This window comes from Artibeus jamaicensis, unplaced genomic scaffold (assembly GCF_021234435.1).
Source record: "Artibeus jamaicensis isolate MK-2021 breed Jamaican fruit bat unplaced genomic scaffold, CSHL_Jam_final scaffold_369, whole genome shotgun sequence".
NCBI lineage: Eukaryota > Metazoa > Chordata > Mammalia > Chiroptera > Phyllostomidae > Artibeus > Artibeus jamaicensis.
The window spans coordinates 27154373-27177567 of NW_026522042.1; the positions used below are offsets into that span (position 1 = coordinate 27154373).

Sequence of the window (23195 nt, forward strand, 5' to 3'; positions counted from 1 at the left end):
CTCCTCGAGAAACAGGCCAGGTAATGTGCAGCCCATTGATTTTTCTGGTAGTGAACTCTGAGAATCTGTCACCTTTCTTTAATGCTGCAGGCCAGATGGGTGACTGGTAGAAATAGGAGTCTACAGGAAACTGCCTTTAGCTATAATATTGTCTCAGAGAAGGAAATGGCAGACTGGGAAGAGAGACACGTGCAACCCCGTGTTTCTTGGCCGCCTGGACTGTGGCTTCTGAGCTGGGTCCTCAATGCCTATCAGTGGCGAAAGCCTGGCTGGTATCTGACCCCACAGTGTGTGTTTCTCACACCTCTGGGCTCTGTGGCCCTAAACTTCAGGTCAATGGAGTGTTGGGACAAAAGCCCCTGGGTCTCTTGTCAGTGCCTATGCATTTTAGGTCATAGGTGTTAGGTGAGTTAAGTTGGGCAAACAGACCTCCATGCTAGCTACTCACTTTAAATGTCAACATCAGTCCCATGATTATAGTTAAGTAGTATTTCTGTCATAATAATAATGAGGTTTTTAAGTATTTAAATTACTTTTTCACTTACAGTTTACATTCAGTATTATTTTGTATTAGTTTCAGATGTACAGTGTAGTGGTCAGACAATCATATACTTTACAGAGTGTCCACCCAATGTTTCAAGTACCCGCCTGGCCCCATACATAGTTATGACGATGTTATTGACCCTATTCCCTATGCTGACCTTTACATCTCTGTGACTATTCTGTAGCTTACCAATTCATAGCGTCTAATCCCCTCACCTTTCTTACCCAGGGGCCAACACCCCTTCCCTCTGTCAGCCATCAGTCTGCTGTCTGTGTCTCTGACTCTGTCTCGACTTTGTTGGTTTGTTTTGTTGTTTGGATTCTACATATAACGGAAATCATATGGCATGTGTCTTTATCTGTCTGAAGTATTTCCCTTAGCTTAATACCCTGTGGGTGCAACCATGATATAGCCGAAGATAAGATTTCATTCCTTCTATGGCTGAGTAGTATTCCACTGTGTACATGTACCACAGCTTTTTTATCCATTCATCTATGGGTGGGCTCCCATAGCATGGCTATTGTAACAAATGCTTCAGTGGGCATGAGGATGGATATAATCTTTTGAATTAGTGTTTTGGGTTGTTTTTTTTTTAACATATTCTCAGATGTGGAATTACTGGGTCATAAGGCTGCTCCATCTTTAATTTTTGGAGGAACTTCCAACTGTTTTCCACAGTGGCTGTACCAGTTTGCATTCCTACCAACAGTACATTAGGGTTCCCTTTTCTCCGCATCCTGACCAGCACTTGTTGTTTGTTGGTTTATTGATGATGGGCATTCTGACAGGTGTGAGATGGTGTCTTCTGCAGGTTTTGATTTTCATTTCTCTGATGATTAGTGATGATGATTAGTGATTATTAGTGATATTCTTGTGTATGGCATAAGAAGGTGATCTACTTTCATGTTTTTAGCTTGTATCTGTCCTATTTTCCCAGCACCATTTATTAAGTAGATTGAGTTTGTCCCATTGTATGCTCTTATTCCCTTTGTCATAGACTAATTGACCCCATAGGCATTGGTTTATTTTGGGGCTCTCTATTTACTCCCATTGATCTCTATGTCTGTTTCTATGGCAGTACTCTGCTGTTTTTATTACTGTAGGTTTGTAGTATAGTTTAATATTAGGTAATGTGATACCTACTACTTTGTGCTTATTTTTTAAGATTTATGTTGCTATTAAGGGTCTTTTGTGTTTCTATACAAATCTTTAGATTATTTGTTCTAAATCTGTGAAGTACACCACTGGTATTTGGATAGGAACTGTGTTGAATCTATAGATTTCTTTGTGTAGTATACATATTTAATGATGTTAATGCTCTGTATCCATGGGCAGAGTGTACATTTCCATTTATTTGTGTCTTCTTCAATTTTTTTCTGCAGTGTCTCATAATTTTCTGAATACAGGTCTTTTACCTCCTGTGTTAAATTTATCATTAGGTATTATCTTTGATTCACTTGTAAATGGGATTTTTCCTTAGTTTTCCTTTCTGATAGTTCATTTATTGGTGTATAAACATGCAACTGATTTTTGAATATTAATTTTGTATCTTGAGGCTTTTAAACATTTTTAAAATTTTTTATCAAGGTACCGGGGATTGTGCAGAGACTATTTTAACAGATGTACAAATAACCTTAAATAATTAATAACTTAAAATTTATCAAAATGGAGTTAATTTTCAGCCAAGCCTGCATTAGAATTTCTTCTTCTACAATATTTAACCAAAGTCTATTTTGTAACTTTTATTACAAAATTGCTTTCAAATATTTAGTCCACATTAAACAGATATACACAGATATTACAATGCATGTATTTATATTTATAATACATAAAATTTTTGTTTATTGTGTGTTCTAAATATAGGACAAAATTGCACACACATCCACATGTACATATACACATGTATGTACATGTGCATATACACACATACAGGGTGGAAGAAAGTAGGTTTATAGTTGTTCATATGGAAAATAATGCAATAGATAATAAATAATAATACCAGAATAAATTCTGTGTTTCACATATTCACAATTGTAAACCTAGTTTTGCCCTACCCTGTGTGTGTGTGTATGTGTGTATATAGAGAGAGGCTTTGCATTTGCTGTTGAATAACTAAAGTGAAAAGTCTACTTAGAGTGCTATGGATTATCACCAAAGCACTGACTTTGCTACAGAGAAGAAGGTATCCTGCACTTTCCTACAGTCAGAGGAATCAGGGCATTTGAGTAAGTGCACACATGGACCCCCCAAGGGCAGCTGAGACCCCTGCGCATTTCAGAACTTATCACTCCTTCCCTAGCAGGTAGTCAGTAAATGTTTTTGACTGACTGTTGTGAAGTAGCTCATGGGTGAAAGCGTTATATCCCATTGATAACCAGAAGTCATCCGTAGGGAGAAGCATGGACACAGAGGCACCAGGCTCTCCCATAGTGACTGAAACATTAAAACATTACCACCAGCTACCAGAAAGACTTGGGTCCGTGGGTATTGAAAATCTGTAAGATTAAGCATCTGCTCCCTCACACCTGTGTTTCCCAATTCTTGGGAAAGTGGCTTCCTGTGCATTTTGGGTCTCAACTGTAGCACTAACAGAGGCCTAGACAGCAGTGCAAAGGATGTCATAGGCTCACTTGTGGAAACGGCAGCTCTCCCAGTGTAGCTCTGGAGATCATAAGAAATAAGTAAATTAGAGAACAAGAAAACAGACGATGCTTGGGCTGTGGTGTCTGTATCCCAAGGACCTGTCCAGGTACAGGCAGGTAGAGACTTGGCAGCAAAGGGAACTCAGAGAAAACCATTGATTTTGACCAGTGGACTTGAGTGACCCCTCACATTTCTGCTTGCTATGTACACATCTCTCAATAGACTTGAGAGCATTGGCTTTTCCTGTTTGGCCTCCCAGACAGGACCTAGGCCCACAAGTGCTACGTCATTACAGAGAGGGAGCCCACACGCAGCCTCAAGTGATCTCTGCATTTCCTGTTGTCTCTGGCTTCATCCTCTCCTCTCCTTGGATGGATTGGCAACATGCTAAAGAAGTCGGAACCTCTCTCAGAAGATAAGCCTCTTTTTAGTAGTTGATGTAGCAAAGGGAAGTCCATAGGCATTTCTCTTTAGAATGGAAAACACACACACTCACATGCTTACATACACAGGTTCAGGTATGAACCATTCAGGTATGATTCCCAGCTGGTTAGAAGCCTGTAGTGCCACCGTTCCCTCCGTGACTGAGTTGGTTAGCTGGTTGTTGTTGCAATGGCCGCAGACTGTCCTCACACCTGGACGGTCTTCCAGCAAATATGTAGCATTTGTTTTACATTGCAAGAGTCGATGGAAATCATTTTCTGTACTAGAAAAGCATCCCTAGCATCATTACAATACCATACTAATTGGTGGTTTAGTAGTAAGTCTTTACATAAAAACAACAGATGAAAAACAGGGTGGGAGAATTATAACTATAGTCTCATTAGTGGTGCATTGCATAAAAAATGTGTTTCAGTAAATATAACTAGTATTCAAATAATGGTTATTTATATATAATTCAGTTACCGTATACATTCTAAAATACACACACAAATATTAAACCTTTAAGCATGAAAGAATAACTAAAAACTCTAGTGCTCCCAGAATTATTTATTACACAACATAATTCCTCACTTCTCCAAGTTTTTTCACATGCCAAATATTATATTGAGTAAAAGAATAAAAATTTAATACAGTGTTGTTATAAAAATGTATAAATTATAAATAGAATGACTAATCTATGAGGCAGTTATTTGCCCTTTCCCCTGTAAATTATATTAAGGGGTAATGGTTTCTTTTTCTTCTGAACTTATCACCAAGGCCCCTGGATGGCTGTTGGTGAAACATATAAAGCAGTAAAAAAAAAAACAGGTACAGGAATAATACATTTTAAGTTTGCATTTTAAGAAGCTAAATATCTAGTTCTTAAAAAGAAATCTATACAGCCTATCTATGATATATCTAATTCAATCATATTAAAAAGACCTGCGTTTAAGATGCTGAGGCACAAAACATCTTAGTTCACATATATTTCAAAATATTTGAACCTATATATGGAGAAATGGCACACATAAGCCAGGTCTTATCTGATAAAACCCTTCTCCTTGTCCAAACGCTGAGAATATCATCTGTGCCCTTTGATGGTAAAAAACCACATACATGAAAATGAAAACTTAGCTTCTGCTCCCAGAGCAGGCAGCACTTCTGAATGCAGGATGGGGACTTCTGGTCCCTTGAAGCTGAAGCCTCTCTATGTCTCCTGCTTTGTATCTCAATATACAAAGGAAAAGGTGGGCGCTGGCTGGCGTGGCTCAGTGCATCAGGTGCAGGTCTTTGAACCAGAGGGTTGCCGGTTTGATTCCCAGTCAGGGCACATGCCTGGGTTGCAGGCTGGGTCCCCAGTAGGGGGAGCATGAGAGGCAACCACACATTGATGTTTCTCTCCTCTTTCTCCCTCCCTTCCCCTCTGTCTAAAAATAAATAAATACAAATTTTACAACAAAAAATAATGAAAAGATGGACCAGGAGCACCTCTTTCTGGATGCATACCATGGAAATATCCATAATCATTTAAGAATTAGGTCTCGGAGCCAGACCCCAGGTGCTGTCCCTGTGTTACACTGATGGAGCCTGAGAAGCAGCTGTTGAAAGACAAAGTGACATTCATTGAATTTTATCCACCTCGTTAATAAAGGAGACTATCTGTGAGAATGTGAGCCTGGCCATTAAAACCTCTGATGAGTGACTACTTAATAAAGCACCAAATCATAGATCACTGTGCATCCGCAGTAAATTAGGACAACAGGAAAATCACAGGGAGCCCGGCTTCTGGTTCTTTTTACCCAAGACGCTGCTGCCAGAGCTGTTCCTGGGGAGGAGGCAGGTTTGGGAGCAGATTTTAGGAGGCCCCTCCTGGGTAAAAATGAACAGAGATTAAACTTTTTTACAATATCATGTCAGAAGTTTTTTATTACACACAAATCTAAAGTCAAATTAGCTTGCCCTTCTGTACAAAAAGCTATTATGGTTCAAAGCTTACACCCTTCCAGTTTCTTATTCTGCCCAGAGTGAGCAGAGGATGTGGGGTACCTGAGCGAGTCTTTCTGGGGGTCTTTCAGCAGCTTCCTCAGGACTGTCTCTCACTTGAATGACTGAACAATGGTTCCACTGAAGTTTTATTTAGAATGACTTCTAAGAGATCACAGGACACATGATCGTCACTGCAATGACCCCAGCCCCAAATGACACAGAAAATCAGATATTGCCTAAAAACTTGTTCAAAACACAGAACCTCAGGCCCATCCCCAAACCTACTGAGTCAGAACCTGAAGTTGATGGGGGTACTCACAGGCACACGGCATTTTGAGACACACTGGAATACACGGCTGGCACGCTGCATGCTACCCTACACCCCCCTCCCACGGTAGGAAACCAAAAGCAGGTATCGGGGACAGGTGCCAAACCACCACGGTTTACCCACTGCACTTCATTAGTGTCAGTACCATCTTAGTAGGTTTCCTCAGACTCTTCTGTAACTCGAACTTGTCTGTAGTCCATAAATGCAAAGCCACATGACCTTTGACTGAAAATAACAATGGAAGTGGCCCATCTTAAGAATGCAAAGATAACAGACTCCACAGAGCTCATTATAGTCCATTGCCACTGTCTCATTACTTCTCACATGCTCGCCTGTCAGAAGAAAAGAATTGAACAAAAGAAGCCTGTTTTTCTAACAGCTAGGGGAGAAATGTTTGTGGTTAGGAAGAAAATATAAGAATGAGGGGTGTATGCCTTTAAAAGGATCAGGTCCCATGGACACTTACTGCTGCTTACTGACCCAGGATTTTGGCTTTTCAATGATTCTTACTGGAAAGTATTTGACTCCCAAAAGTTGACAGTATTCATTTGGTAAAGGTGTGGTGGGGCTTCATAATCACAGTAAAGTGTATTGGAAATGTCATCAAGAAAGTTACAGGAACATTTAAATCCTCCTGTGTTTTGTAACTTGCCAGAGACTGTGAGCATTCAAGTCACTTGTGATAGCGGCAAAGCTGTGTCACCAGCTGCATTTCCTTAGTGTGGTGTGTGTAAGTCTGGGGTTTATAAAATAGATGCAATAACAGGGCACTTTTTGCTCTCTGAATCATACCATAGACTATTTTTATCATCAGATGGCCTGCTACATTGAAATTATTGGGCTTCGATGCAGTTTTACCATCAAATGCATATGAATTAATAATCTCCCTTGTAAACATCAGTCCAAAATAGGGCTTCTGGCCTATTATAGAAAATGGGTCCATGTATTGTAACATTTATAACAATGTGAGACATGATGGGAAACTCATTCAATGAATTAATGATCACTTGCAAATGAAATTTAGTTTATGGACTTGACTCAGGATACACAGGAAATATTTTGTATCATTTAATGGCTGAAATCAATTTCCTAATAAGCATAGGAGTAGAAAGTAGATTTTGGAATTTTGATTTGAGTCCAAAGCAAAAATCAAGAATAAAACAGGTAAATCTTCACTGAGGCAAGGTATTCCCTTGATCTAAGATGTAACAGTTGCATATCTCAGCAATTAGCACATATATATGATATAACAATGTTAACCAATATTCCTTTTATATTCACTTTTATATTCCTTAAAGTGCTTGTTTGTTGATGTCACATTTTCCTTTCAAGTTTAATGATAACATATATCAAACCAGACTTTTTAAGAGGTTCAGAATCCACAAAATAACTCTTTCAGAGCCATAAACATCAGAGAGGACAGGCTGCTTAGCTGCACGGGCCCTAGTGGTCAGGGAACATGCCCCTGACATCAGGACGGGTGCTCAGTGAGGGGGGAGTGGGAGGGGATTTGTAAGGGGAAAATATGCTTCTTTTCCAGGCTCCACACTTTTCTGTAAAAGTTCAATTTTGCCCTTCAAAGATGTCATTTTGCTAATAAATGTCTGTGCATAAACTTTGCAGTTTTTAAAAACCTGAATTCCTAGATTTTACTTTGGACTGACTTTTCTTTATAGAGCAAGAAATGTATACATAGCTTTTCTTCTATAGAAAACAGCTCTTTATCTCAAAAATAAGAGCATTTATCTCCGCCACTTGTTTACAACTGAGTTGAGTCTGCTTGCTTTAGCCAGCTGACCCTGACCTCTATGTCATTTAGGCCCTTCTTCCATTTCTTTGCAAATAAGCTTTTGAAACTGGCTCCCAAATTTGAAGTGAACAGCTCAATGGCAGTTTGTCTTTAAGAACCTAATGTTGATATTGCCAAATGAAAGCATGCAAACTTTTGTTTTTTGCATGCAAAGCAAGTGAATTTGCATTAAATTAGAGAGCCATAAATTATATAGTATAGAAATACAAGAATGTGAATGGGTCATAATGAAAAGTGAATTTGTTTCTTTCTATTTAGTAATGGCATAGCATGGTAGTAAAGGATATTTGTAAAAAGCAAGAAATGATCAATTGAGGGCTGTAACATATTGGATCTTTACTTCTTTCTTTCTTTTAAATATGCCTATGTCCTCTCTCTCTGCTTTATTGGGGACAGGGTGGTTCTCATTCTGGCCCCCACTCTAATGATGAAGCATGGGGTACCCATTAAATGCACAGTGCGGCTCCCCACGCAGATGTACTGAGCCCAATTCATCTGGAAGTTGTGTTCAGGAATCAGCATTTCCAAGAGGCCCCCAGACGATTCTTTGTGGAATAAACAAAGGTTTGAGAATTAATCACGTTTTAAGGAATGAAAATTCTAATGCAAATATACATGTCTATTTAAGCTAAATCTTTAGTTTTGAAATTCTCATGAGTTTGATCTGTTGAATATTTCAAATCCTTTTGATAAAAATATAGTTACTGTATGAAATTTTGAGTTAAAAAGTATCTGTTTAATTCTTACACCAAACCTAGTATGAACGCACTTCTTTTAAAACATGGTTTCAGCGGGAAAGGGGGCTGGGCGAGGTAGAAGAGGGTAAAGGGGGACAAACGGTGACGGAAGGAGACTTGTCCCGGGGTGGTGAGCACACAGTACAACATACAGATGATGTAGAACTGTACACCTGAAACCTGTATTATACTATTAACCAATATCATCACCATAAATTTAGTTAAAAACACAATGTGGACTAAATAGGTACTAATAGAATCACTTCTGTAAATACCAGGACACGGACCTCTAACAGACGGCCTTTTCTCTGGCTGCTAGTCCCCCGGGGCTGGGGAATAGGCGCCTTCCTGCCGTGGCACCTTCTGGGCCTTACAGAAGTTTCCTGCTGAGATGTCAGATGCTCAGAAAGAACCTCTTGGTGCCGCTCCCCCCTCCAAACAATAAACCCTCAACACTTTGTCCGCTCTCTCCTACTCTATTTAATTTTTCTTCAGCCTTTGTCTCTCTCTCTCTGTACCTGTCTGAATGTGATCACCTACTTATTTTCAAGACCAGAGCCCTGTCTGTCTTAAGCACCATGGTGCCCTCAGCCCCTAGAAGTTGCCCAGCAGCTCCATGAATAGGTGTTGAATGAATGAATATATTGAGCAATATGGATTAACTGGTACATAAAAATGATACCCGTACTATCTAGCATGTAGACATTTATTTGCAAATCAATCAAAAAATGATAAATGTTGCATATTGCTGGTCAGATGGAAACAGCCTGTTGGATCCTCTGACCCGGTAAAAATTTGGGGTTGAGGATGAGGCAAGGAAGGCAGCGAGGGATGCTCCAGCCCTTTCAGCTTCATAATTACTTTCCATGTCAACGACTCCCTGCTTGTCTGTTGCTGGCTTCCTGCTAGATTAGCAAATGTTTGTTATCTCCCATTTGCAGGTTTAAGTCATGCCATATCTATTTCTAAAAATGATTCTACCTTTTCTTGGTCATTTTAATGTTTCTTCCCCTTTTGAACTTAATTCATTCCTGCATTTCTTGCAATTATCCATTCCAAAGCAACCCTATTTTTTAAGAAAATAAAAATAAACTGTAAGATTTACATTTTCACAGTATTTTACTAGAGTATCAAAAACTTATTTATAATATTTCAAAATTAGATCTGTGTCATTTTTAAACTATTTTGATGGTACAACCTGTTTGTTTTTTCTCCCAATCAAAAGAACGGTTTCCTGAGTTAACATAGTTTGATTCTGAGCCTGAAGGACCTGACCATGCCTGTCATAGTCACGCCCGTTTTCCTACATGTTCACTCTCATCTCAATCCTCCCACAATTTCATGCCACACAGATGCATGTATTGCTATCTGTGTTTTTACACTTAAGGAAGCCACAGTTTGCAGAGACTCAGTGACTTCCCTTGGTTCACCCAGCTGGTTAGACACAGACCTAGGGCCCAAATCGCATCCTTTTATTTTAGGTTATTTGAGCAAAACTGGCTCAAGAAACAGCAGTAGAATTGCTGCTTTAGATGCTACTACTTTTGACTTCAAACTGTTGAACATCATATAGCGGTACTCATAAAGCCACCTCTTGTGCACAGAATTTGATGGTGAGCCATGATCACTGGCTTCAACATAGGACTGGCTCATGTAAATCAATGGTGGTGCTGGCGGGAAGCCGCCTGTACAGAAGCAGAGGGTACCAGAGGTCAAATGTTGTCTCCAGTGGTCCAGTCTGCCCACCCCTCAATGCTAGAGGACTGAACCCTTTCCCCTGACCCCCTCCTTCAATGCCACAGCCCAGTGGCCAGCAGCAGGTTGGGTCTGAGCTGTCTGAGCATCCATTCAAGTCAGACTTAGCAGCAGTGAGCAGGAGACTGACGTTTCAGGACAAATGGTAGCTCTTATACAGCAACTGCCTCAGGCCTGGTCTTGAATCAATTTGCAGGGCTCTTGGAGGTATAGCCCATACAGAGCACCCATGGGCTATTACAATACCCTTTGACACTCCTGAGTCTCAGCCTCTCTTAGCCTGTAAGCTGACCATTCATGTTCTAGAGGTGAGTCTTCAAACCCCTTGATTTCAGTTACATATAAAAATTGCCAGTGGTTGCCCTCTGTAAACCCAAACTTTGTCTTGTGAGAAGTAGGAAAAGTAAAAGGATAAGATGGCATTGAAAGGTTGATGCTGGATGGTGGAAGTGTTGTTAAGAAACTGGTCATGCAGCGGTATGTAGATACCAATGCCGCACTTGCACTTGCCTGGACGCTGCCTGCTATGGCGGGGGACCCTTAGCTGCAGTTGCTCTGGTCTGTGGGGTCTGCTTTCCCTTTCCTCTCCGGCACTCTCACCTTTCCATTGCACTTCATCACACTGCCATTCTCAACCCTCATTATGGTCGAGGTGAGGCACTCATACTTTTTTGTCCTGGACATCTGTGACATTTGGGACAAAGTCAGGTTCTCTGGCATTTTTTCTTGTTATGATTGATAACATCATTCTGATTCCTGTGAAATGCTTACTAATGGTATTCTGAGTCCAGTGTGATGCTGAGGACCCATTGTCAACTGGGCCACAGTGGTGAAAGAAAATTCTACCAAAGGAAAGTATAGTTTCTCTGAATCAGCAAATACATACACCTACTCATGAACTTTTGGAACGTATTCCCAGAAGAGGTTGTATGAGAAGTTTTTTCTTGAAATTGTCCAAAATAAAATAGATCTTATTAGTATGGGTCTTTCTTGAGCCTGAGTGGTAGAAAGCATGAATTCCAGAACTTTCCCCTTTAACTCCTAGTCTTTCTTCTTTCTCTTCATTCTCTGTATTTCTTGCCAATAACTCTGCCCACCCATGAGCAATTGAAACCTGATAACAATGCATTAAAAAGAGTGTAAACAAGACTCCTTTTAGAAAGCCTTATCTCATTCAGTTCTATGCATAATACTAAAATATGCAAATGTATTTTGCACAAATGTTTCCACAGGGAAACACTATGAGCTTATAATTTTATGAAGAACATGCTAATTACAAAGTATGGTGTACTATTCAAGTATTTAATAATTATACTATTATATTTTTCTTAATATCAGCACATACTAAGTGTGACATCCACAGAGGTAGACCTTATCTTTAGGTTCCTGTCCTCTGCCTAGGACCATTGGTTATTATGGTATAGTAATAAAAATTTTCTAATGCCCAGTAAATGCTAATAATAAGAGGAGTTTTACACACACCCTCAGGTTACATCACCACCTAAAAGGTCAGCAGGTCACAGATAACAGAAAACATTTTGATGGTGGCCAGATGGGAGGGCAGCCTGGGGGTCAGATCGGTGAAAAAGGTGAGTGGAATAAGAAGTACATGTCAATAGTTACAGGATAGTCATGGGGATGTAAAGCACAGCATAGGGAATAGAGTAGCCAAATAACATACATGCATGACCCGTGGACATGGACAGTGGTGTGAGGATGGCCTGAGGGAGCGGGGAGTGCTGGGTGGGGGAGGCAAAGGAGGAAATTGGGACAACTGTAATAGCATAAACAAGAAAATGTAATTTGTAAGGAAAGGTCAATAGGTCCTTTCATCCTTCATTGTTAGATGTTCTTAGAGGCTTACAATCAAGAGATGGTGATAAAATAACACCTCTAACTCTTCCAGTGATGGATAACATGTGTTTAACTATAAAACATTGGGATATACACAATTAGCCCTTGCACAACACAGGTTTTAAGTGTGCAGGTCCACTAATATGCAGACTTTGCATCCTTTAAACAGTCAATGTAAAGTTATGATGTTGATAAATATAGTGCTATGAATGTATTTTATGATTTTCGTAATGACATTTTTTTCTCTAGCTTACTTTTATTGCATTGTAAGACTACAGTATACAAGGTTGGTCTAGAAAGTCTCCAGCCATGTAATATGAAAAATAAAGACATTTAATAAAGACGATATGAGATACGAGAAACACTGTACATAGGACAATGACGCCTCAGTCCCTTTCAGAGTAGGCACCTTGGAACCTCACACAGTTCCAATCATCATCAGCTGCCCCTTCATATATTCCTGAATCTTATAGACTGTCTGAAATCTCTTCCCTTTCAAGGGTGATTTTAGCCCTGGCTGGTGTGACTCAGTGGATTGAGTGACGGCCTGAGAACCAAAACGTCACTGGTTTGATTCCCAGTCAGAGTTGCGGGCCAGGGTTTGAGTCCCAGCCTGGGTTGTGGGCCAGGTCCCAAGTAGGGGGTGAGCAAGAAGCAGCCACACATTGATGTTTCTCTCCTTCTCTTTCTCCCTCCCTTCCCTTTTCTCTATAAAAATATATAGATACATACATAAAAATAAAACATCTTAAAAAAAAAAGAATTGCTTAAGCAAAAGCGATTTTAGTTTTAGGAAAGCCAGAAGTCACAGGCTGCCAAATCTGGGCTGTAGGGGACTGAGTCACCTGGGTGATTTGACATTTCACCAAAAATCTCTGCACGAGACATGATACATGAGCAGGCACATTGTTGAGATGAAGTTGTCCATCACCAGTTGCCCATAGCTGCCGCCTTCTATATCATCTGAATAGTTAACATGGAGGAATGTTCAAGGTTAATTCAAAATTCAATGCAGATTCATTGCTCTACTTGCTCAGGCATTTTCAATGCAATGGCCACATGGAACACATGTGCACTCCAGTCCACTCTCCTTGGCTGCTGGGTTACATCAATGTCATGCAAACCATTCTCATTATATTAACAATGGCTGGGATTTTTCCGGACAGACACTATATTATACGTGAAACATATAAAATATGTGCCAATTGACTATTTATGTTATCAGTAAGGCTTCTAGTCAACAATAGGCTGTCAGTAGTCAAGTTCTGGGAAGTCAGAAGTTACTCAGGGCTTTTTAATCGTGTGGGGAGTTAATGCCCCTAACCCATGCATTCAATGGGTCAATTGTAATGACTGTTTTTCTGCTTTTGAATTTCTAAGTTTTTGGCAATATTATTAAAACCTCCAGAGTAGGAAGAATTGACAGCAGGAACTCAAGGAATATCATACTTAAAATATATTCTTGGAAAATATGAATATGAGATAATATTCAGTGTGATATTGGCATGTGATCAATTGGATGCAATGATCCTAATTATGCAAAGCAGTTATTTTGGACCTATCATTCATCTGAACGCCACCTAAATCAGGATTGAATTAATTACTAGCAAAGGGAAAGGGTAAGGAATGTTCCTGCCCTATTCATTCCCTTTCCTGAAAACAGTCAGTGATTTTTATTAACATTGAATTCATAGAATGCTTGGCACTGCTCCAAATCACTCAGAAATCCTCTGGTTTTTTTTGCTTATTTCAATTTTAAGCAGCCTGAGTAAAATATATCTGTAAAACATTATTGGCAATTTCAAAGCTTTTGAATAGCTTTTTTCTCAAATATACTAGACAAGAATATTAAAATCCTTGTGGTTACGTGATCCTGAAGAAACACCATAATTATTGAGCATTGAAGCTATTGACTGTAAAGTGCCCCCCAGTAAGGATTTGAGCCAACAGGACAGAGGATAAGCTTTCCACAAAGACCACCAAAATCAAGGAATTCCAACACCCAGTTCTCTAGGCTGGAGTGGTGAGCTCAGATTTGAGGCTGTTCAAAGGCAGTTGACAGTTGAGTCCTAGCATGCCATGTCAGTATTAGCTTTGGAGATTCAGCCAAAGGGTCTTTCCTAGAACCAGCTACAGCCAGATTTGGTTCTTGCATGTTCTCTACTCACCATAATGAGATAACCATTTCTCCTTGATGCCCTATGTTCTTCGTTGCCCCTGGTGTCCTGTACACCGTCTGCCACAATGGGGATGGTTTTCCTGGCACTTCTGTTCATGTGGTTCTGATTCTACCTCCAATGAAATACTGGCTCTCAGTTAACATGTGTCTTTTCCTTGTGCCAACTCAACCTCTTAGTCCCCATAAAACTTTATTTCCTTACATGAGGAGGTTCTCTGGTTTGCTTCAAAGCCTCTTCCCAAGCAATGCAACAAAATGAAACATATAATGATTTACAACTACTACAAGTCAAGTGCTGTGTAGTCTTAGTTTGTAAATTAAACCAGTTATTGACAACCATTCATGTCTTCTTCAGAGAAGGTATACCAACTGCAAATGCTTCGATTTGAAGGGTATGAGTAAAGCAAGATATAACTTAAAAATCATTTTGAAAATATCTGCTTCTCTCAGGGACTTAGGCTGTTGTAAGTCTGAACATTTGGGTTCATTCATTGTCCAGGGAAAAACTGCTGATGAGAACAAATTCCGATTCACTTTTCAGAAACAGCATACAGATGGCTTGCCATTGTGGCCTATTCATTGACTCATGACTTTAATAATTTCTGTTGTAAAATTTAAGATGCAAGGACTATGGGGTGATAAGAGGTTTTTAGGTTTGACTGTCTACCTGATCCCATTAGTGAAGAAGTCAAGTGACATCCGTTAGACTGAGAAAAAAGGTGTTTCAGTGCCCCCATTCAGTGTGGATGTCTCTCAGCATCATTGTCATCCTCACAGGGTGATCAGGTTTGGGAGCAAAGCAAAGCAGCTGGGTGATACCGGTAAGCTAATTAGCTTGACATATTTCTACCATTTCATGTTATTCATTTGACTTTCTGCAAATTTCAATGTTTTTTTGTCAAAAAACAAAATACATCTTTGATGAAACGAGTTCTCTCTGCATGTTGGTCGGGTCTTCATGTCTCCTGTTCTTCTGTTTCAGCTGGGTCCCGGGCCTCGTACAGCAGCCAGCACGGCCACCTGGGCCCAGAGCTGCGGGCCCTCCAGTCCCCAGAGCACCACATAGACCCCATCTATGAGGACCGCGTCTACCAGAAGCCCCCTATGAGGAGTCTCAGCCAGAGCCAGGGGGACCCTCTGCCGCCAGCACACACTGGCACCTACCGCACGAGCACAGGTGTGTACTCAGGGCCCCGGTCAGTGCCCTGCTCAAGTGGGTAGGCCTGCTTGGGGGGCTTACATAACGCTCCCTCGTGAGAGGGGTGTATGCATGTCCATGTGTCCGTGTGTCCTCTTCCCTTATAAGCATTATGAACTGCTGCTGCCATCAGTCTTGGTGACGATGATGGTGGAAACCAAACCTGAGTCCAGTTCACCACCCTGAGTGTACTATGAAGGAAAAAAGTGAAAGGACCATGGGGGGGGGTGGTGAGCTTCCTTTGTCAGACAGGCAAATTGAAGAAAGCAGGACTGACTTTTTATTCATCATTATTAACATAGTTAATGAACATAAGTACCCTGAGAAAGCACAGTTACTTTATGGGATGTAAGAGGCATCTGTCTAATGCTCGTAAGCATTTTCCTAATGATGCAGTCTATCTATTTGGCAAGATTGGGAAAAAATATATTACTAAAAAGTAGCATACCCTGTAAGGCAAACTGAGCGTTCATCATACACAGTATTAGGTTGAATCATATTAAATTATTATTTAAAGGTTGACTATTGGCCATACATATGGTTCAATCAACGGTATAACTCTACTGGATTAAACACATATTTTGAATTGAACACCAGCAGAGGCTGCAGGAGAAAGGCATGTGTTTTCCCAGAACAGGCAACTATTTGCAAAACAGCTGGTCAAATGTCATGATTAAATGTACCAGAGAACACTTATCTTAACTATAAAATAGATATAATTAAGATGTTGAGACTTTTATTATAAAGCCTCACATTGCTAAGTAGTCTTAGGGAATATTCTGTGGCTGATTTGCGGAGAGAAGCACTCTCTCCGTCCTCCCTAATGATACACATTACCCTGGTCAGGGGCTGGCCGAGGCGTGGGAAAGCGGAAGCTCTGGTCGGGAACTTGGCACACAGGCTTCTGCATCTTCAGACTATGGTACCTTCTAGTTACCATGAAGTAGAGCATAGCAATTTTGTTAGACTGCATTATGATGCTAAATTACATGTTTCGAAATCCAGTTGAGCTAAGTTGCTTTTATAGTTGATTATTGATATTTACATTTCAGTGTTTCACTGCATCATAGGAAAAAGGCGCAACATACTCTTCATTTTATGTTTGACATCATAAATGCCATCCAGTGTTAATAACACACATCTTGGTTTAGGCGAAAAGAATACCCATTTATTCCTCTGTCAGAACGTGTCTCACCTTCCACTTGCTCAATCTATACCTGTCTCAGGTTGGGCTATTTCAATATCAACTTGGTTGCACATTATTAACTTAGGTAATTTTTATTCTGATGCATCTCTTATAAAAGATGAAGACAGCAAACAGTTATATTAAGCGTCTAATCTGAATAAAACTGACAACAAAAGAAATTATGTTCATTCTCTGTTACCATATTCATATGCTCTTAGAATTATCTCATTAATATACTTCTCAAGGAAAGTGAATGAAAAGGCAGCTACAATAAGAAATAAATACTTCAGTCATATATGTCAGATTAAACACAGGGGAAGACCCTCACACTTTAAAAAATAAACAAAACTGTACAGTCTTTTTGAAGGCAGGGTCGGCAGCCTGGCTCCAGGGCCCCTTCCAGCTGGCCGCCTGTCTCAGTAGCACTTGTGAGCTAAGTGTGATTGTTACATTTTTAAGTGGCTTACAATCAGAAGATGGAATCTATTTTGTGATGTGAGCATTTATATGAAATCCAAATTTGAGTGTTCCTACATAAAGTTACTGCAGTATGGCTGGGCCCATTCATTATCAGCTTTAGCTGCCTTCCCGCTGCAGTGGCCAGACTGAGTACTTAACAGAGACCAGACAGTAAAGCCGAGATTCTTTACTTCCTGGCCCTTTATAGAAAAGGTTACCGACCCCTGCTCTCAGCCGTCAATGGAGAACTGTGTGGAATGAGTGAGCAAGGGTTCTTCTTTGGTCCCTCCCATAAGACAAGGCAGCAGTGTCTTCTGCGTGTTCTCAAGGGGACAACCTGTTTGCCTGGGCTTTTCCTAGAATGGTTATCTCTACCAGGACAGAGATCTGCTGAGGTGCTACCATCCAGATGTTTAAGATCCTATTTCAGCCTCACCTTGGAACTTGAGACACTGTTGAGGAAATATGCTGACTTAATGCAACACTAGGGAAGTTTCCAGAATTGGACGGGTAGCGTCTTGGGATGACAGTTGGGGAGGACCACTCCACTCCAGCTCCTAAGCATGAAGCCATAAACTCTCAAAAAACAAAAAACAAACAAATAAAAAAACCAAAACGCTACAAGCTCTCAGCCTCCCCTTACACTTCCTCAGTTAACCCCGCCTGCAACTCCATTAACCATCAGACCCCACACATCTGAGAAAACGCCTGTAATATGGACGTATATCTTTTACACAAACTGTGTACATGCAATGCAATATTATTAAATTATAGCTAGTAAAAGTCAAGATTAATAGAGAAATTTTTTAGGATTGCTTTTCCATGTCCAGGAGGATACCTTTCACGTCCCCGTGTGGTACACACCCCACACTAGAGATGCTGCTACAGACCTTTAAGATGGCCAGAGCAAATACTCTGAGTCACAGGCGGCAAACACAAGGCCCACAGGCCAAATCCAGCCTCCACCTTGTTTTATCTGACCTGGCACCTTATTTCTACCCAGTGGCAGCATGGAGCTCCTTTCCCCTTGTGAAGGAGTAGTTACATTTACACAGTCCTAAAATTGAATTCGGCCCTTCGAAGCCAACCTTGAGAGGCTGATGTGGCCCCAGTGAAAAGAGTTTAACATGCTTGTTCTAAGTCTTTTGGAGAAGAGGACATGTTCTGTGGAGCCTGTCAGACTTGAAGTGTTTAGGCACCACTGGTTTGTGGCTCCACTGGGTGGCCTAGCGACTTGAACAACCAGTCTTATCTCTCTGCCCTTAAGTATCAGTCCATTGGCTGGAGTTCCTCCAGTTTAATTCCTAGCACATTTCCATAAGATACTTCAGAGAGCAGGGTAGGGGAATTAAAGGCCAGTTGCCCCTCCTCAAGGAGTCAACACTTGGGATTGAAGACAAGCATGCTTCACTAAACATCAGGGAATTGTTAGATGGTACCATAGTATCAGGCAGGTGAGACAGGCTGACACAAGTATATAGGACGTCACCACTTCCAGGTACTGTTCTAAGCACTTGGAATATATTTAGGAATCCCCGGATCTTTACAGATCAGAATACTGAGGCCCAGAGATACTGAGTTACCTGCCCAAGGTCGTGCAGGTTGTAGAGAGCCACTTTTTAAACCTCCACACCCAGGCAGTCCTGCCTTAGAACCTGGCTCTTAATAGTTATCTCGGTTGGCTGACCCTGCATTTGCAAAAATCGTCATTTCAAAACAAAATATATATAGATTCATTTTCATCTAGGGCTTTGGGATTTTCTATATCCTGTGACTCAGATATCTGTGAAAGACATGTCATATACTAGATGCTCTGGCTGATCCAAAGAAGCTTAAATCTATTCCTTGTCCTTTAGCATGTTCACTTTTATATCATAGAAAATCATAAAAGTAGGAAAAATTAACTAGTGATGGAAGATAGTATCTTAAGAACCAAATAAATATTCCAGACAAAATTGAAGAGAAAGTATTAATAGAAACACTAGACAGCATGTAGTGTCTTTCTTTCCTAGGTAACATGCAACTCCAGATGGTGCAAGACACAATCCCCCTCCCTCACGTATCCCAAGGCTGCCTTCCTCTATCTTCTGGGCCAGCAGTGCCCTCCCCCAGACAAACCAGCTTGGGTTCCAGGCATTTTATTCATGGCCCCGTGGCCACTGTCCTCTCCCTGCCCCACTCAGTCCTGGGCTGACCCCATCTCTCTGCCTCCTTTGCCCCAAAGACCACAAATGCTTTCCTGAGTAATAGAGTATTCTAGAGCTGAGATATACACAGGGACATGGCTGCACAGAGAATACCAGGAAACAACTGTAGATACTGAAGAAATGTTAAGACTCCTGAAACTTCTACCAAAAGGGATTTCTAAGCATTGCCCCTCAGGCTCAACCTCCCAGAATCTCTTTCCAACCATTCTCTGTCATCCTTCTCCATCTCTCCTTTTGGCTGCCATGGTAAGCCACTCATCCCATGCCTTTATTACAAAGGCTAATGCAAATCTCAGGTACCAGCTCAGACAAGGAGCACAGTCTACCTTTGGGTATTCAGAAACGGTTCCGTAGGCTCTCCTAAATGAAATCTCCCCAACCATCATGACAGAGACCTTACACATGTGTTTATATACATCTGAATATTACATGTTAAAAGATCAGATGTGCAAATCCTACTTCCCACCTCTTTCACTCCAGGCTTGTAGATGGTGAAACATACAAAGAAATTCAGGATTCACGCACAAGGTAGGCATACCAGAAAGTGCACTTGGATGATTCAAAGCATAGCTTAAACCTAAAGCATCTAGCTCACACCTTGGAGAGTTCATGCAAAATGACCGCTTTGGGTCATACTTAGCCCGAACCAAATTAAATACAACTATCAATCTTAAGTAAAATAAAACGTTCATCATACAGGCAAAAGTATTCCAGATAGAAATTTTAATTGGTGCTATAGAGTAAGTACCATAAGGGAATAATGAAAGAACAGACTAAAGCAATAAATAGCAAAGCGTACCTCTTCTACCTTTTGCATAATGATTTAACTGGAATAATTTAGCAAAGAGAACTTAAGTTAATCCCCCCAAAACCAGACGAGCTATTCATGAACAGCTTTACAGAGCAAACTCATCTACATGGCAAAATAGTGAGAAGATTTATGGGTAGAGCTGGTGAGCCTACCAAGCCCGTTGACAGCTGGCAATCCAGAAAAGAATCTCCATTCCAATTTAAACCTACCTAAAACATTCTCAATTTAATCATGAGCTTAAATAATAATCTAAAAGGGTGCAGCCCTTTAGATGTAGGATATAACCTTTATTAAATAAAGAGTAAGCATAAAAAGAAATCATAGTTGTATACAAGCAGCTGAGAAATCAACTAAGATTTTATTCAGCTGAGTGGGCACCACCACCCCAGACCTAACTCTGACCCTGCAGGCTCAGGCACCACAACCACAGCAAAAGAAGAACCACAGCCATCTACCCTACCCAGGCCTAGCTGAAGGGAGTGGGTTCTCAGGGTGGCCCACCTCCCTGGGCCCCGATGTGCTCTTACTGGGGAGGCAGAGAGAATGTTAAGCAGCTGCCCACATGCCCCAGGGCAGAAGTAAGCATCACAGCCCCAGAGATCTGCAACCAAAAGCACTGGACCAGCAGTGGCCTGTGGTCAACAGAGCTTCCCAAATGTGACAGCCACTCCTCTCCTGTGAGGCCAGTATATGAAGGGAGAGAGAGAGAAAGAGAGAGACAGAGCAGCTGCCCAGCTGCCGTTTGCACTCTCTCCCTGGGCAGGGAGGCAGAATTGTGCAGACGCAGACGGCAGCAGGAAAAGCAGGCCAGTGAGTAGGACTGTGGTGTGAATACACCCACCTGCTTATATGGGACAACCAGCCTAACATGTTGCACGATGAAAATTTGAACAGGCATCCTTTTAACTAGGGTGTCTGTTTAAATAAAACATACCTTTCATCTGGGAAAAGACTTTTCAAAACCAGAGTTTATACAATGAGCACAGCCAGACAAGGAGTATGCGAGCCTCGTGGATTTGCTTATTGGGAAGTCCATTAAGCAAAAACTGAATAACACAAATTTGTATTTCAAACTCAAGCACATCTACGGCTGCCAACTTAGGAGTCATTTGATTAACACAAACACTTGACTCTGACAACGCCCCCCCACACACACACACATCTTTCTAAACTAGGGAAAATGGCCAACGTCTGCTGCGGTGATAGACACGTGGATTTCCTTTTAGATCAATGTGATTCTAAGTGAGTGGAGAAAACAAGCTTTCTGTGATGGAAGTGTCAGCTGGTAATAAAGAATGAATTATCATAGACACACTGCAAGGAGAAAGCATGCTGAATATCTCTCTGAGGTTGACAAGTATTGCAAACATAAAAAGAAAGAAGGATGTGGGGAAAATATTTGCACATGTGGGCAAAGTATTTTTTTATTAAGTCTTAATCTTCTGCAGTACTAGCTGATGCTTAATAAAGTTATAGGAGGGTGACATAGAGCCTTTATATTCATAACATTCTATTACTGTTCTTCAATAACATAAATAACATTTTCAATTAAAATCATCACTCAAGTCCACAAGAATGTGGATGATTAGCAATTTATTACATAGGCAGTGCTGTTACTTCAAAATGTAAAAACTATTGCTTCCTGTTACAGCAAGTCAAATTAGTTCCTTCATAACTTTGTAGTTAACATTTTTACCTTTTTTATCTAAAAAGACAGTGACATGATTACCTAATTGGAGATGTTTAATAAGCCCAATGATAAATAGATCTTTTTAAATACATTTTATTGATTATGTTATTACCTTTTCCCACCGTATGTCTCCCCTCTCCCCAGCCCTCCAGCATCTCCTCCTTAGTTCATGTGCATGGGCTGTCCATACAAGTTCTTTGACTTCTCTGTTTCCTAGACCATTCTTAACCTCTCCCCATCTATTTTATGTCTACCAACTACGCTTCTTGTTCCCTGTACCTTTCCCCCGTATTCTTCCCCTCCTCTTCCCCACTGAAAACCTTCCATGTGATGTCCATTTCTCTGATTCTGTTCCTGTTCTAGTTGTTTGCTTAGTATTTGTTTTCATTGTTGTTGTTGCTTTAGGTTCAGTTGTTGATGGTTGTGAGTTTGTTGTAATTTTACTGTTCATAGTTTTTTATCTTCTTCAGTTTCTTAGATAAGTCTCTTTAACATTTCATATGATAAGGGCTTAGTGATGATGAACTTCTTTAACTTGACCTTATCTGGGAAGGCAAGAACCTCCATCCAAGATTACTCTATCCAGCAAAACTATCATTTAGAGTAGAAGGGCAGATAAAGTGATACGTATATTTTAAAGCCAGGAAGAACTTCCAGATGCTTACCTCTGTCAATTTACCTAATATGCTGTAAATTAAAATCTAATTACAATGGAAGGAAAGCAAAAGTGTTTGCTAGTAGAACAGTTCATGGTAAAATCCAGAACATCAACATCAATTCCAATAATAATGATGCCATCAGTACTAAAAAGTATGCAATAAATGTCACTCCCCCCACACATAATAATATCTAATGTTAAAAAATTATCTTAAATTTACCCTTGAATATTTTTCCATTGAGTTTAGTGTGGGTCAACCTGTGCAGAGTGCATAAAATTGGTAGACCTTTGCATTTTGAGTCAAAATGATAATACAGTCGGAAATACAGTGGATTGGGTGCTAAGGGTCCCTCATTCCTAAAACAATAGAATTGACCTCTCTTGAAGAGTGTGCAGGCCATGCTCTTGGATCCACCTACACCATCTTTATTTTCTGAGCTTGATGAGGGAATGCATATTATTTAATTAGCTTAGTGCATGCTCAATTTGTATTTATGTAATGTGTAAATGTTTGTTTATGTTTTCATATTTCTGTATATACAAATATACAAAAAAGATAAATAATACAAAAACAGAAATGTTTTTCTTCCTTTTGTTGAGCCCTACTTTATATTCTCCATAATTTTTTTCATGTGCAAGATTCTTGTATTTTATTCTGTTCTTTTTCCCACTGTCAGTAAATAATGCATGTAACCATCTATCATCATCAAAGTACCTGGGGAATGTT

The 23195-nt window shown here is 40.4% G+C and overlaps 1 protein-coding gene across 1 annotated transcript in view; it reads left to right on the forward strand.

Annotated features, from left to right (window-relative positions):
* The window catches only part of CTNND2 (catenin delta 2), an 841098-nt gene that overhangs the window by 468395 nt on the left and 349508 nt on the right, over positions 1-23195 (forward strand). Inside the window, exon 8 of the mRNA XM_053657171.1 lies at positions 15242-15436. Coding sequence (XP_053513146.1) covers positions 15242-15436 — 195 coding nt within the window. The remainder of the gene's footprint in view (positions 1-15241; positions 15437-23195) is intronic.